Here is a 17,109-nt window from a genome sequence, read left to right as displayed (position 1 = left end):
CAGTGCGAGGGCAGAGACAAATGGACACGCATCGGGGCCGTGGGCGCCGGTGTAACGCTCCATGGAAGGTCGAGTTACATCAGCGAGAGCCCAGCCTCCGCATCAGCGGTCCAGTGGAGTAGCCTCTAGCCACCTGTCACTTGAATCCCTGAAATGTGGCTCATGAAACTGAGGAACTGAACTTTTAATGAATTTAAATTTAAACAACCACATGGGGGTAGTGGGCTTCCTGTTGGGCAGGAAGAGTGTGTCACATCCTCTAGTTATCACATCCCAGTGCTGCACTTACAGTGAGATCTCAGGCACCTGACGTCGCCTCTCTGGGCCTCAGTCTCCTCCTCTGTAAAATGGGGAAATTAAGTGGTGATTGTGAGGATTCTAGCAAACAGCATGTCTGAAGCACTCGGGACAGTGCTTGGTATAGAGTACCTGGTATCAGAAGTCATTCAGTTCAGTTGTTTCATTAAATCCCTTAAACCAACCTACATACTAGGGATTATTCTCCTTCACGGGAAGCAAAGGTTCACAAAGCGTCCGCTACTCCGAGTGGTGGAACAGGAGTGAATACAGTTATTTTAGCCCCAGAGTCCGTTTCTAGTCCACCACACCGCTTCTCTCAGCATTTAAAAAAAGTAGTATTTCTGCCCTGGCTGGTTTGGCTCAGTGGTTAGAGTGACGGCGCACGGACCAAAGAGTCGCGGGTTAATTCCGATCAAGGGCACGTACCTCGGTTGCAGTTCATCCCCGGCCCTGGTCGGCGTCATGCAGGAGGCAACCGGTCCGTGTGTCTCTCTCGCATCAATGTTTCTCTTCCTCCCTCCCTCCCTCCCTCCCAGTCTATCTGAAGATAAATAGAAAAATATCTTCAGGTGAGGATTTAAAAATGATAATAATAATAAAAAATTTAAAAAGTAGTATTTCTCTCTTCCCCAGAGTGAGATAGGATACACTGATCTTTTGGTGAGATGATGTCTTAAAACTTTTGTCTGCATATATGCTCAGTGGATGACTTCTGCTTTGGAGTACACTGTCCATCCTTCACAGTAGATATTGGTCTCAGCGATCTCTAGCCTGTGAAGCTTCTGTACTGGGTCCCATGACCTACAAACTCCAGTAGCCTTAACAGGCAGGGCCTTGCACGGTCGCTACCAGCTGCTCTTCACGGCCTGTTGCCTCGTGGTGCATCCCAGGCAGAATGGGCTGAGGGGCGATCCCCAGACGTGCCTCGGGGTTTCCATTTCTCCTGCCCAGAGACCCCCCCAATCACTTCTCCACCTTTTCTTTCTTTTATGTTTCTAAAAATTCAATCAAAAGTACAGATTTTTCCCACTCAGCATTGCTTTGCATTAGTTTCAGGTGCACAGCATAGTGGTTAGATAAGCACAGATCTTACACAGTGTTCCCCTGGCATTTCAGTACCCACCTGGCAGCATGCAGAGTCATCACAGCTTCTCCCCCTCTTTGAACTCTCCTCCAAGGTCATCAAGCACAGCTCCCCTGTGGTTTCCTCGACCACCCCAGCCCACGAGCTGCCCTCCCTCTTGGGAGGCACTGAGCCCTTCTGACACCACCCAGAGCAGAAAGCTGCCTTCTGCCTTGCATTTGCCTGTGTCCATGGCTCTCTGTGCAGACGGCCTGGGACGGCTGAGGACGTGGGCTCCACCCTCTCCTGTTAGGTATTCCCAGTGCCTAGCACAGGGGTGGCTGCCTGCAGAATCCACAGAGGATGTGTGTGACTCACTGAGTGGCCCTGTTGGAAAGAGCATCTGCTGAGTGGCGTCTCCGTTATGATTGGCTTAAATACACAGATCGGTAACGTACGTGCCAAGTTACATTCCCTTGTTACTGCAGTAGGTGGACAGGGTGCGCAGGGCCTTCTTAAGTCCCCTGGTTTATCCCTTGCATTACAGAGGACACACATGCCACTGTGTGAGTCCGTGGGGGCGGGGGGTAAGATGTCCTGAAAGCCCATCCTGAGCCCCAGCCTCGAATTCTGTCTGCTATGGGGTGCCCCACGACCACCCACCACTCTGGAATGTGAGCTGTCCCAAAACTGGGGTTATTACTGTGGTTTTCCTGTGTCCACTGCCGGGTATTCCAGGACCAAGAACAGGGCCCGGCACATAGTAGGCATGTGATAAATATTTATGACTAAGCCTGTTTACCGCTTCTGGAAGTGGAGAGGGGGCAGGATGCAGGCGCTACGCTTTGTCGCTTAGTATTCTGGGCAAGACTGGGGTCTTGGCGATGCCCTGTGACGAGAGTGCTGCAGAGGCTGGTGGAGACAGGCGGGCTCCTTCTGACTAGCGTGTGCTTCACCCTCAGAGAGCTCTCCCAGCGGGAGGCCCAGCCAAGGAGGCGTGGAAGCGAAAGGAAGGAAGGGAGGGAGGAGAAGAGGAGGGGGATATAGCAATCCGGAGAGAGGAGAAGGAACGACTGGACAGGAATGAATGACGGCAGTCACAATCACGGGACTGCAATGACAGCAGAGGACAATAATGACAAGGAGCGGCGTGGATGGCCTGGTATCCGAGGAAGCACCCCCAGGTTCTCACCGTCTTGGCACCACTCGATAAGGTAGCCATGAACTTGCACTGGTTTACAGAAGAGTCCGTTGAGACTCACAAAGGTTAAGTAACATCTCCAAGTTTCTGCAGCTGGCCCAGGGGTGGGGCAGGGGAAGCTAGAATCAGAGCCCACAACTGTCTTCCTCTAGAGCTGGGAGAAAGCAGTAGGGAGGGGGGAGGCGGTGTTCATGTGTGTGTCTAGTGTGTGCGCCTGTGTCTGAGCGTCTGTGTGTGCAAGGACAGGTCTAGTCCTCCGCCGCCCTGCGGGGTTGGCACCGTCATTCTCTCATTTGCGGTGGAGCAGTGTAGGCTCCGTGAAGGGTTCAGGGTCATGCTGCCAGTCAATGGCAGCAGCTTAGCTTCCAGCCCACATCCCTTTGCCTGTCGATGTGTGTGACCTCCTCGGCTCCAAGGAAGGTTCAGGGAAGTGGCAGGTGTAGGGATTGGTGAAGAGTTCACAGTGCGGATCCCGGATCATGCTTTAGTGGCTCCCCGGGACTTCCTCTCCGTACAGCTGCTTCGACACCCTGCTTTTGTGCAGATGTGGGCGGCCCGGGCCAAGGGCGCCTCTGGGGGAAAGCATCACTCTGGAAGGTCTCTGTCCCTCACAGGAGTCGGCTGATGAGGTGGTGGACACATAAGTCAGCAGTGTCCGTTGGACATTTGGTGGGTAAAGCCCGCAGTGGGCAAATCCTGATCACCAGCAGTCACTTCTGAATTCTAGAGGGGCAGGTCGGAGTGAAACCTCACCCCTGTCCTGAAAAACAGGAGCCCTTGTTTGAGCTGCACAGCCACCGGGACAGCGTTCGAAGCGTCAGCAACCCTGCTTTGTTTCTGGCATGAATCTGTGCGTTGCACCCTTCGGAACCGCTTCCCAGGGGAGACCGGGTCGGAGGCCGCTCCGCTGAACAGCGCCGTCTGCTCTGCAGAAGCTGGGAGGAGGGAGCCAGGCACTCAGTGGTTTTTCAGCCTGGGCTCCCACAGTTATAGGTGGGGGTCAGAGGCCCTGAGTTCTGTGGTGGGAACCCAGGGTCCGTGCACGCTGCGTGGTCATCTCGGCACTGAGCGGGGTCCCTGCAGGTAAAGTGGCCCCGACTTTGTCTTGCACACAACTCGGAACGCACACGTCTTCCTCAGGAGAGCTGGCGAAGGGAAACAAAGCCTGGGTTGTATGAACTTGAGAAAGTCTTGTCCTTTTAGCACACAGATGTTTTTAAGTGAAAAATCACTCCCTGACCTTTTCCTTCAATAGGCCCGTGTGGTCAAGACTGCCGTTAACCGCCGCTCAGCTCTTTCTAATCAAGGGTTTCTGGGGCCAGGCACAACGCTTGGATATGGTCACTGCTCCGTGATGAACCCATGAATCCCTCGGGGCTCTCAGTCGCTGGGCTGGGCGGTGATTTCCACGTGCCCCTGCTTTGCTCCGGAGCTGGCTGTTGCCCAGCTCTACTCTGGAGCCCGGAGAGAGGGCATCTTGGATGCAGGCGGACTGGATTTGTGCTCTTGGTCTTCGATACCTGGTTCTCTGGCCAGGCGGTTTCGGAGCTCGGGGGTTAGAGCAGTCGGAATTGCTGTGCCTGCTCTAGACTCCCCGTGTCTCTGGCGTCTGGTCTAGATCTGGAAGGGGTTCAGGGCTCAGCGTGCTTCTCCTGATCTGCCAGAGCCTCTGGGCTCAGAGATGAAGTCACGAGGCCTCAGGCTGGCACAGCCTCCGGATGTCCGCGCAGTGCCGGCAGGATCTCTGGCTCCCGATCTAGAGGTGAGGGCACATCCCGGTCGAGGCGGGCCGCGCCCTTTGGATCTGATCCGGGGTCTACACTGCTTTTCTCTCCTGATCTAGAATTCACGACATGTCATGACTTCCTTGTCAGCATCCGTGTTCGAAAAAGGAGAGATTGGGAAACATAGAAAGTTAGCGATGTGCTTTTTGAAAACTGTGTTCAGAGATCTGTGCATAGCCCGATTCTGCACCTTGAACTTTATCCTTCATGCCTCAGCCGTCAGCGTCATCTGGGAGACGGTTGGTCAAGGCTCAGCCGCGGCCCAGTGTTCCCCTTCCCTTGCCTTTGTGTTCCCCAGGCCCTGCTCTCCAGAGCCCACTTGACATTAAGGCTCAGCATTTCAGACCTGGCCCTCGGGCCTCGGCCACGCCCTCCTCCACGGGCCTCGAACACAGAACCTCCCCTGCTGCTCTCTGAGTGCCTGCCTCGTCTCTGACCTCCACGCAGCTCCCTCTATGGACTGGAGAGCTCTTCGGGAGCAGAGATTTCTACCTTTCTCGCCTTTATTCTCTGGGATTCGTTTTCTCATGTGGACCATGGGGAATAAAGAACCTAACACACGCCTGCATGGATTAATGAATGGATACGAGAAATACAAGAGACACATGTGAGCTTCGTCTGGGAAAAATAAGCTGAGCCTTCCAAAAGGAAACGACAATCTCTGGGAGCCCCCAGACCTCTGCCTCTCCCCCCTTCGGAATTTCAGGACGGCCCCTCGCCCACACTCCTCACCGTCCTCTGCTGTTGGAGAGGCACGTCTGCCGCGAAGTCACCCACGGACCATCTGGCCGGGGATCCCGTGTTCTGCTGCTGCGGGGCATTACGTAAGCTGGACAGCAGCCTCCAGATGTTAGCAGTTTCTGCTCATTTTCCCCTCCCTTTTCAACAACAACAATAATAATTAAAACAAACACAGGCCTCATCCCCCACCTGCACCCCTGAGATTATAAACAGGTGGGCCCAGATGCCCCTCCGCCTCCGAAGGCCTCCCTGTCTCCGAGCAGAGCAGCTGACCCTCAGCGAGGCCTGCTCTGCCCTGAGCCGCTCAGCCAGGCCAGCCGCCCGGTGACTCAGGCCGTGGGCCCCAGGGAGGGAGCACGGCCGTGTCATGAGAAGTCCCCGCGCTGGACTTTCTCTCTCCCTAGCTCCCACCCCCAAAGCCTTGGCCTCCAACTTCAATGGATGTATTTTGGAGGCCTAGGTGGCTTCAGGATTAGTAATGAGATCCCAAGTCTTTCAGGGCTGGGTCGGGAGTTCAGAGGCGGCCCGGTGACCGGTGAATGGCATAATTACAGAGCCTGCGGCAGGCCCGCCGAGGGCCCATGTGAAATGAGCCTGCCGGGCTTTGCAGGGAGACGCTGTCAGCGGCACAAAGCTGACGGCCACATCCGACACTAATCACTCTCCCTTGTTAGAGGATTTACTAGCTGGAGCAGCCCGGACCCCTGCCCAGCGCCTCCTCGAAACAGGCGTCTGGGTTTCAGCAGTGGGTGCAGCCGGAGGCCGGCGGGCTCTGTGAGAGGGACGGAGATGGCGACCCCACGGGGTGCAGTGGGGGGACTCACGTTTACGCAAAGGAAATGAGTGGCCAGGGTCATTGTTTTCATTGTTGCTGCCACCGCTCTGGTGATGATTTCTCCCTGGGCCTCTGTTCCTCTGTCTTTACCTGGGTCATGTGACTCCCCTTCACAGTGACTTAGGGGTGCTCACCATCATCCCCGGTATTGTTGCCATCCTCATGATGGTCACCGTTTACCTGGTGTGGGCCTCAGTTTCCACACCTGTACCCTGGAGGAGAGACTTGGAGTAACACAGGCAGGGGTCAGACCCAGACTGGAGCACTAGCGGGTGTGGCTTTGACCTGCCCATGGCACACAGCTGCTGGCCAGAGTTGCTGGTTTAATACTTTTTCTTTATTGATTTTAGAGAGAGAGGAAGGGGGAGAGAGAGAGAGGTAGAAACATCGATGAGAGGGAACATCGATTGGCTGCCTCCTGCATGCCCCCCACTGGGGATCGGGCCCACAACCTGGGCATGTGTCCTGACCGGGAATCGAACCAGCGACTTCTCAGTGCATGGGTCGATGCTCAACCACTGAGCCACACGGGCCGGGCTATAGTTGCTGGTTTAAATGATGGCACAGAAAACACACTGGGTTTGCCACCTATTGTGGGTGCTGTCAGGCTTCTTGCATCAACTTTCCCTTGGAAGAAGGTTGGGACATCCAATTTCTGTCCCCTAGAAATCCGGAGATTCTGTCTGTGAAATTAAGCAATTGCATGAGAAGTCCCCAAGCATCCATTCTAGGATTTTGATACATCTCTCATCTGATACATTGTTTCCCCTCTGTACAAATGGTGTGCTGTAGAACAGTGATGTCTGAGGATCTCTGCTCCACTCCCTTTGAAAGCTCAAGCTTTCTCTGCATAATCATTTGATCTGGCCAGGAGTATGCACCCTGGACCACAGGATTCCAGACATGTGGGAAGGGAAAGGCCTGGAGGATGGTAGACCCTAAGGAGTGTGAAATGCCTAATATGTTAGGGACAGACCCCAGCAGGAAATGAGGTGCTAATCACCCCAGAGCTGAGCTCCGGGGCCGGAGGGCATGGGATGCCAAGTTATCTTATCTGGAAGTGTCTCCTGGGTGGAGGCCCCAAGGTCTGCTGCTACTTCCAGAGCTCTGGCTGGGAAGAGGGAGGCCACACTCTGGACCTATGCGTAGGAAATCCTTCTTTGCTTGATTGTCAGTGCATGCCGAATAATAAATCCCGAAGCTGACGGAAAGGCAATCCAGCCCTCCCTTTATCTCTGTAAGGCGGGCATTTAAGGGGAACGCTGCTCTGGAGACCTGGGGTTGGTTCCTGGGGTGGGTTGTTTCTGATGGTCAGTACGAGAAAGCCTGGCTGCCCGCCTTCTCTCCTGTTATCTCTCTCTCTCTCTCTCTCTCTCTCTCTCTCATTCTCATTTCTTTCTCATTCTCTCTCTCTTCATTGTTATCAAGTGTGTAAAAAGAAGGTTGGAGAAGGGGATTAAAGTGTGTGTGTGTGCGTGTGTGCTGTGTTCTGTATCTTTTAATCCTCAGTTGGCCTTTTAAGTTTTCTATGCTCAGGGGGTCAGTTTGGAACAAGGGGCACGGGGAGGAGGCCAGGCTGGACGTAGGGTGGGGAGAAGAGAACCCAGGTAGGAGGGGACCACAGCCAGTGAGAGATGCGAGTGGGAGATTCTTGTTGCAAAGCCTGATAGACAGCCGAGGATCAATTACATTGTTGCTGTTTTGTTAGGTCATTTTTTAAATTCAACAAAGAGTTGCTTAGTGCTACTTTAGGCCCTCCTCTCCTGCTAATACTGAAGAGGTAACAAGCCAAACCCCATTTTTTTCCCTCAGTGAGCTAACAGCCAAGTTCAAGAATTGCAAATAGGTTCATTTCCTGGGCCAGTCCTGACCCATCGTGAGTAGCTCACAGTAGCCTTTTGCTGAGATGGATTCAGAGGTCTACACTCCGGGGAAGAGCACACACTGTTTAGTTAATGCCATCTGCCCTGGGCAAGAGGTGGAGGAATGCCAGCCCCCATGCCATGCACTGGCTCACTGGTCCCATGGTTCGCTAGGAGGCATCAGCCTCAGTTTCTCATCTGGGAAGTAGAAGTGATACTATTACCTTTCTCATAGGGTAGTTTTAAGGATGAATGGAGGTAATGGAATAATACTACTGAGAGGAGTCACTGTGAATACCAGTTATCATGGTCATCGTCATGTTTAATGCACGATTCCATGGGAGGCTGGGGGGCAGACAGGTCTGGCTGCGGCACCTACTAGTCCTCGTGCCTGAACCCTGGGTCTCCAGCTGGCTTCCCTGCACTACATGGTTGTTATCGTCTCTGGACATGGGTCCAGGCTCATGACGCCCTGGGGTCTGGGTCAGAGACATCACCCCTGAACCACACATGTCACCAGTTCAACCTAGGCAGTGTCCGGGGAGCTGCGCCCGCTCACCCCAGTGGAAAGGAGAGCTCAGCAGTGCCCTGGTAGCCCCCGCACGGGGACAGGTGGACAGAGGGCCAACCACAGGGCACATGCTTTAGACAGAAGGTATGGCCAAGACTTGGCTGGCAAGAGGATGGGCTGTGAGTCAGACCACTTGGCTTTGACTCCCGAGCCATGGGGCAATGACCAATGCCTTCCGGAGCCCGGAGTCCTTATCTCTAACGTGGGGACAAAGTGTTTACTGGTCAGGGTTATTATGAGGGCTGGATGAGCTAATCACGGGAGCGCCCTTCCTAGGAGGCCATCTTTAAGAGTTGGTGCCTTCCCCTCCCCCACAAGAGTGGCGAGGGGGGAGCAGCATGTTCTGTACGGAGCAGCCAAGCTGGCTTTACAAGAGGTGGCTGTATTTTACCTGGGCCACTTTGTGTCCCTGTCCCCCGGGGCCCTTTCCACCTGGGGTCCGTCTGATGGCTGCCTCCTAGCAGGCTTTCCCTCCTACAGTGCCATCCCCAGGGACTCTGTCCCCCTGTAACCGCAGTTCTTGGGAAAACAACTTGGCGTGGGACCTGCACGCCTGAGGTTGAAGTGTGGCCCGGGTGGAGATGTTGGGAAAGACCGCGGCACGCATGCGCGCTCGGAGCGTTAACGTGGATTGCTGTGGTCAGCACGCACCCCACACGCAGCCCCCCCTGTTCCTTGTCCACTTGTTTTCTACAAGCCCCGTTCCCAAGTGCCTCTGGGTGGAAAGAGGAAACTAGAGAGGGTGGGCGAGAGGACATCATGTCAACCCTCCTGTGACTGACAAAGGGCATGGAGATGTGTGAAAGAGAAATTCAACAGAAACTTCTTGGCATCTCCCCTGTGTGGGAAAAGACCAGAACCCCTGCTCCCCTGTTCTCCCTCCGTCTCCCGCCTTTGTGTACATCGTGTGTGGGTGGAAGATAAACTGGATTTAAAAAACCCTTTGAAAGCAAGACATCGTTAACTCCTCTAATTGAAAGCAGTCTTCGGCAAAGGAGGGGGGTTGGAGGCCGGTGCTGGATGCGGTGCTGGCAGTGCATGGAGTGGGCTTACGTCCCCAAGTCCTGGGGACACAGAGGCCTGTGCTCTGGTCCCCCTGGGCACCCCGGACGTCCTGGCCCATCCCGGAGGAGCTTGCAGCGTGCCTTCCAGGCTGTCTCTCCCTCCCTGGGCTCTGTTCCCGTCTGTTGGATGTGATGGCTGGAATCACAGCTCTGAGGGCCATCCTAGCTCTAACATCCCGTGCACCCAAGGCCCTAGGGAGGATCATCCAACTCCTGCAGCAAACACCGAGAGAAAAGAAGCAGAAGACACATCGCTGGAGTGGATGCCGTAAACTTTTACATCACTCCTCCAGGTGTCTTATCCGGAGAAGGTGGCTGTGACATTAACCTGCCACCTGAGAGTATCGGGGATCCGTGGGTCGCCCAGAGGCCAGTGTGGGGGTCGCACTTCATCGCAGAGTCAGCTCTTCCCCAGCAGCAGGCCCGAGGAAGAAGCTGGAAACCCAAAGCTGGCTGGACGTCAGGGCTGAAGAGCCCTTTGGGGATTCATCCTACGCTGTCCTCTGCCAGTGGGAAGGATGAGTGTCAGAAGTAAGCCACTGAGTCAGCCTAGGAGGCAGACCCCTTGCCTGGCCACACAGGGTACGCGCAGCCACGTGGCCCTGCGCAGGGCAGACCTGGAAGGGCTTGCTTTGGTCTGCTGCAGCAGCTTCTACCTCGGAGCCCAGGAGAAGGCCACAAGGAAGAATCCCAGTGCACCCTCCCTGACAGCCCCGAGACAGATGGAGGCAGGCCCTTTTCAAACGAGCATCTGTAGTGCCCAGCGTGGTACAGGTGCTCAGTGTGTGCTGCTTCTGCTCTGCTGCTGTTACTACCTTTCGCTGGGTGGCAGGTGCCCTGTGTGCTGGGCACCCTGCTAAAATGCATTGGAAGAGAATTAAAGCATGGTTCTCACCTTCGAAATCTTCAGAGTTTAAAGGGATAAGACTGGGCTCCAAACAACCCTAATCCACTTGACAAGTGCTGTAACCGAAGTCTCCGTAGAGAACTACATGGACCCACGAGAGAGCAGTTCACTCCGCCTGGGAGTGAGCACAGGCTTTTAGAGGGGGGATGATATTTGAGACTGGCTTCGAAGTATGTGCAGTATTTCCCAATGGTCAGTCCCCTGCAGTGGACTGGGGGGTGCAGGGAGAAGTCAGGGTGCAAAGATCCTGGTGGCAGAGTCCGCGGCATGAGGGAGAAAGAGTTGTCCAGTGAGCAGGGAGCACCGCTGTGTGAATATGTGGACACCGGCCCACTGCTCGTGGAGGGGACGCAGCCGGCGGTAAGGCAGGGACATGCTGGAGCAGCTGTGTCCAGGGAACTGTCCATCCTGGGTCCATGAAAGCCATGGGCTGAGCGGTAAGGTGATAAGATGAGTTTTCCATTTTGGAAAGTTGATTATGATGTGTGGAATAACTCGTGGCCAACGGCGTGGTAATTGGTGCTCTCTGTTCCATCAGAGGAACAGGAGGTTTTGACCAAGACAAGCATCAGTTGTGGTGCTTGGGGACGGAGTACACAGAACATGAAGTCACAGGCATCAGCCTTCATACCCAACTGGATCTACGACCTGGAAAGAGTTGTTTAAAGCCTTTGTGTCGCATTTCCTCATCTGAAAAATGGGATGATAATTTCAACCTCACAGAGTGATGGTGAGGATTAAATGACACTGTGACCGTGAGACCCTTGGTGGATATGATTACTGTGGGTGTCCTTAAGCAGCCGGCCACTTAGAGATTATTTAATACGAGCACTACATCTCACAGATGGGAACATTGATTTCCAGCTAATAAGTGGCACAGCCAGAAGTGACCCAGGTCTCCTGTTTCCCATGGGTGGTCATTGAAGTAAGCAGTTTTCTCCGAAGATCATGGAGAGTTTAAGGGATTGTGCCAAAGATAAGAGGCCCCCCCTCGAGGCCAAAGGGGGAAGTGGTTGCTTGCCCTTGGTTCCTACAGGTGACAAGAGGCACTAACCTGCTCAGCGCCCATCAGAGTCGTGGGGCTGAGTTTCTTGGAAAGGAGAGGGGCATGGACCCCAGGATTTGTCTGCTGTCTGCGCCATGAATTCTCGGGGAAGATAGAGAACTTTCACTGGAGAAGGTTCTACCCAACAAAAGCAGGAATGAGAGGATGCAGAACGTAGCTGAGGAAAGGGCATCAGATTTGCATTTTCATAACAACTCTGCCACTTCCTGTGTTATATTGCGCAAAACGCCTCCTTCTCTTGACCCCTGAAGAAGGAACCATCTCAGTAGAGAACCTGTATTCAAGTTCCCAGAAATGGTAGAAGAAAGCACAGCTGGAAGTCTTGCCCTGGCTGTTGGCAAGGGCTGTCCAGAGGTAAATCGGACTGTCCGCAAATGGAACTGAGTTCTCTGTCCATGAAATAATCAAGAAGATGCCGGGTAAGCCCTCCGCCAACTCTGACCAGACCGAGTGAAGGTGTGTACCAGCCTCATCTACTCTCTGGCTAGCATCATTATATACATTTCCCAACCCCCTTCACTAGATTATTTGTTTATTACTATAGTCATTCATTTAATGAACATCGATATTTCAACCATTCAAAATGTTTATTTCATGTTAGTGGGATAAAACGCCTCACAAGAGAGTTACCCTCTTACCTTTTTATGTGTGCAGTACAGCAATACAGTATTCCTGGCTGCAGATACAATGTTGTACCTGGATCTTGAGAATGTAATCATCTTACTTAACGGAAACTTTAAGCCTATTGATCAGCCACTCCGTTTTTCCCCTCCCCCAGCCCCTGATCACCACCATTCCACTCTTTGATTCTATGAATTTGACTATTTCAGATACTTCATCTAAGAGAAATCATGTAGTATTTGCCCTTCTGTGACTGCCTTGTTTTACTGAGTATAATGTCCTCAAGATTAATTCATGTTGCCTTAAATGATAGAATTTCCTTCCATTTTTAAGGCTGAATAATATTCCATTGTGTGTGTATATATATATATACCACTTTTTTATTTATCAGTGTATCTGTCGATGGGCAGTTGTTGGCTTGTTTCCACATCTTGGCCATTGTGACTGATACTGCGATGAACATGGGCATGGCAAGGCACAGCAGGTTTCAGTAGGTACCCCCTCTTCTCCCTCGGGAACCTGAAGCCCAGAGGCTGCAGGTGTTTCCCCAGCCCCCTTGAAGTGGGCCACAGACAGTGAGTGGTGTGAAGGGAGGGTCAGAGCTCATTCATACCAGCGTGACAAAGAGAGTAAAAAAGCTACTATGTTCAGCCCTCTGGCATGTCTGGGCCTGGGGGGCTGGGGAGCCCTTGGCGTCATCAGAAAGATCTGTGTATGGAGGAGAGGGTCTCAGGGGAAGCAGGTGGCTCTGCACGAGTTTTGAGAGAGGTGCAGACTGGAAGGAGGAGAAGGATGGGAGAGATTGGGAAGGCCACTGGAGCCAGGGACACTGAGGAAATGGGAGAAAGGAGTGAAGAGGAACTTGGGGTGTTGGTGGGAGAGCTTGAGCTGACATGGGCTGTGTGATAACTCTCCTGTTGATTCCCCCACCTGCTCAGTAAAATCCACGTTGCTCCGTCGTGCTTTGTGGAGTTGGATTCACTTTTGCAGGGAAGGTGCAAAAAAGAGGGTGGATGAGAACAGAGCATCCCCATAAATTTAGTTACCTGGGGATCACTCTTGCATCCTCAGGGACCACCCGTATGGCCATGGGCAAGGCCTTTTTTCTCTCCGGGCTTCGGAGCCTGGTGAGCCACGCACCCTCAACCAATGGGTGCTGAGTGAGCGGACTCATGTCAGGTATGTAAACGCAGGAGGCTTGTGGGTGTGCGCCCCCTGCAGTCTCCCCCCACCTCTCCGGGGACCTAGATGGTTTTAAGATCAACTGGGGCTTTGGGCCAAGGTTCCGCTGGATTTGTTTGCTCCTCTCTGATCTGCTTTGACCGCCCCTGGTCAGGATCCCAGCCAGCCTGAAACAAACACAAAACTAAATAGGGAAACAGGAGAATGAAATCTCAGCAGCATGTTCTCCTAAAGCCCTGTCTAGTGCTGATAGGGCTGAGGAGATAAGAGGAAATTGTATTTAAGCAATAAGAGGGCTTTGTTCACATCCGAGACTTCTCTGACGGTGCATGCTTCAGATGCGGAGATAAGCCCCCCACCCCCTGCATACACACACCCCAGCCCTCCAGAGATGTGCTCCACCACGCTCTGCTGGGGGACAGGCGGCTCAGAACACAAGGGGAGAGAAGTCCAAAATGATACATGTCGAATTGCTGGCCTGGATTTCAAATGCCACAGATAGTTTATGCAAAGTCTCGCTCTGTTGTAAAATGTAACACAATCCACTGGCAGATCGGCCTAAGATCCATGCCAGTTGTTTTTGAGAAAAATAAATAAACTTGAAAACGTCTTCCAGTCCATTAATGTGACTGTATTTTGCCCGTCGTGCCCTGGGTGTTAAGCTTCCAGAGATCTGAATACCTGAAGCCATCACCTAATCCATGGCCAAGGAGATGGCTGATTCTTGGGACCTTTACTCTCCTTAAGAAGGGACCTGGGACATTCAGGAAACCAGTACTGTATTTTCAGGACCATTGATGCCTCGGGGGGTGAGGAGGGAGGCTCTGGCAATGAACACGTTTCAATACTTTTGAATGTTTTGAAAGCAGGGAAGCTCGTTTCTGAAATGAACTTTACAAGGCAGCTCAATATCTGAAACAGATGATGCTCAGATGAATCTCTGGTCAAAACGGTGGAGCGGAAACTAAACAGGTTTTCCCTCCTCCTGACCCCCAGGCTGACACCTCCAAGGATCCCTAGGAATTCATAGGTGATACCTTGAAAACCTATGACACAGTCCAATATTCAAATGTGAAAGATAAACCTGAGGTCCCAAGGGGTGAGATAACTAGCCCACAATTACATATCAAATGCTGGGGAGCTTGGACCAGAACCAGCTCTCCCTAATCCAAAGCTAGCTCCCCAGTGCAGAACTCTTGGGTGACAACATGTGATTCTCCAAAATTGATTAAGCAACTCTCTTCCTTTATTTGAGGTCTCAAGAATGAATTGATGAAGATGTTAACATTAAGGGAAATTAGATGAAGGGCATAGAGAAGTCCTGGTCTTATCTTTGCAACTTTTCTGTAAATAAGAATTGCTCCAAAACAAAAAGCTTATTTTTAAAAAACAAAGCACTGATGTTTGTCATTGTAGATTACATTGCAGCCAAGTATTTTTTCTTGGGTTTGATTTCATGAATTTGATGTATAACTTTTCCACTCCATTTTTAATTCTTCTATTCTCATCTATACGAATCCCTGGTTTAGTGTTGCTTTGTGTGATTTTTATAAATGGCGTCACAATGTACTTACCTAACACTTAGGCCTTGTTATTTTTAATTCACTCAATGTTATGATTTTGCAGTCTCTCCACGGTGATGTCTACGAACTCACAAGTAGGGCTTCCATTTTGTTTGGCCAAGACCCATACTGAACAGGGGCTAAATATTGTTAGTATCATCCTGAATATGAACCTCATTCAGTTCTCTTAATACCCTTTTGCTTATAGAATCCCATCATGTGAATATGTCATATTTTATGCATCCCATCCCTAACAGATGAACATATAAGCTATTTCCCATCTTTTGCTACTGTAGATATTGATGGAGGGGATAGTTTGATCTTTGAATGTCTTGATCCTCTCTAGGTCAGCCTTACTCCCTAGATGAGTAGACTGTGACCTGCAGAAGTGAATGGTAGGGCCAAATTCACAGGGAGGTTTCGAGAGAGGAGCCACATTAGAGCTCAGAGGAAAAGCACTCATATGAGATGGCCTTCTACAAATCACTAGAACAACTCAGCTGTCCTTTCCACCTGAACCCCTTTCTGTTCTACGATGCACGGTTACGTGTGCCTGTGTAATTACTTAATGAACATCTGCATACGTTGTCACTCTGAGCTCCTCACCATCTGTCTTGTCCATCATCCTGTCCCACGGTGCTTGGCAAAGAGCAGTTACTCAATAAATATTATTTGTCGGAATGAATGAACCAATGAGTGGAATGACATCTGGATACACACAAAACCCCTAAGTTTGAAGAATTCTGCTCATCTAGACATACTTTGTGTTTCTCTTAACACCACTTGGTATGTCTGCCATTGAGAATGAATGTGTGTGTGTGTGTGTAGATATGTGTACATAGATTTATAGGAAGTGGTGGGGCTGATTTTCTTTAGGGGAAGCAAATGTCCCTACTGTCGTAATCTTGCTCTGTTGTTAGTAGTGCCCTGAGCACAGGTTACTGATTTATTCTAAAGGGCTCTGTTTGGTATTCAAGAGTCTGAGATCCAACCCCTTAGCCTATCTATCCTTCCACTTTCTCCAAACTCTAATAAAACAGGCAGCGTATCCCAACTTGGCCCTTCTGGGTTTCTGCTCTCCTCGGAGCCTCGCTTCTGTTCCCCCTACCTGCACCGCCCTTCCCCTATCTCTACCTTGTTCTTCCAGACCCAACTCAAATACCAGCTCCTCTGGAGGTTGTCCCCATAAGAATTACTCATTGATTCGATCACGAAAACATGTTGTCTGTTCTTTCCTGGAGAGCACTGAGGATTTCCTCTTCCACGTAAGAATGTGGGCTCCTGGAATAGACTCTGGCTTGTCTCTTCATCCCCATCTCTTCCTACGTGGCCAAGGACAACAGACGTCGATGGTAAAGGTTTATCCATTTGAATGTAATTCAACCTCCGCGACCCTCCGCAACCCTTGTTTGTCTTTATCTCTTCCCAGGTGTGTCGAACCAAGGTGATCGAGCTCAGTGAAGGCATCTCCCAGCACGCTTGGTACCCTTGCACCGTCAGCTACTCCTACTCCCAGCTGACTCAGCTCACTTTCTGGCTCCGGGTAAGCAGAGCTTGGAGAACCTGCGAGTCCTCAGTGGCCCCGACGCACTGCCTCCTGTGACCCTTTCTCAGTACCCCTGAGGGTGTGCAGTGTAAGGACAGGGGACAAAACACTTAGTGGTGGATGCTTCCTGAAATGGAATTCCTTCATTGCTTGTGAAATAACCACCTTCCCCTCGCCCCAGTGATTCTTGTTTTAGCAGAGTCTGGGTACCTTTGTCTGCCTGGAACCTCCTATTGATTGCTCAAGACCTTTGAACATTGTCTTCTCTTCCCTGAAGTCTAGTGACTCCCCCCAGAAAAAAGTGACTGTTCCCTCCCATCTAGTCCTGCACTTGTGTGGTCATCGGTTGGAGGCACTTGTCACATGGTATTGCACAGCAGTCTGTGAGCCCATCTTCTGAAGGACTGTGAATTGTACTGAATGCTTATCTGCAGGTCACTGGCCTGTGGTGAACCCCAGCGTCTGTAGATGCAAGGGCCATTTCTGATTTAGCTTTGTCCCCTCGGTGCCTAGTACAGAGGTCAGCATGGAGAAGGGACAGATGGTTACAGTCCCATTTTTGTGTGGTTTTAGTCTGTGCCAGCCACTTGACTCCCGTTATCTCACTGAGCCTAACGGCCGCCCTGTGACACAGGCCTTTCCTGAATGCACCACTTAGAGGGGAGGGAACACAGGCCCAGAGCAGACCGTCCACAGGAGCGTCTCGGAAGGAGCAGAGCCCGGACTGGAACAGTTTCTGATCTCAGAGCGTGTGCCTCCCTCTGATGTCCCACTGCCTCCCCGTCCCCACCATGACGCCCCGTG

At 51.9% G+C, this 17,109-nt stretch overlaps 1 protein-coding gene across 1 annotated transcript in view; it reads left to right on the top strand.

Annotated features, from left to right (window-relative positions):
- PAPPA (pappalysin 1) overlaps positions 1-17,109 on the top strand; it is a 233,634-nt gene that overhangs the window by 149,758 nt on the left and 66,767 nt on the right. The window contains exon 11 of the mRNA XM_036261471.1: positions 16,189-16,302. Coding sequence (XP_036117364.1) covers positions 16,189-16,302 — 114 coding nt within the window. The remainder of the gene's footprint in view (positions 1-16,188; positions 16,303-17,109) is intronic.

Source organism: Molossus molossus, unplaced genomic scaffold (assembly GCF_014108415.1).
Source record: "Molossus molossus isolate mMolMol1 unplaced genomic scaffold, mMolMol1.p scaffold_m16_p_14, whole genome shotgun sequence".
Taxonomy (NCBI): Eukaryota; Metazoa; Chordata; class Mammalia; order Chiroptera; family Molossidae; genus Molossus; species Molossus molossus.
This window is presented reverse-complemented; position numbering and strand designations above follow the sequence as displayed.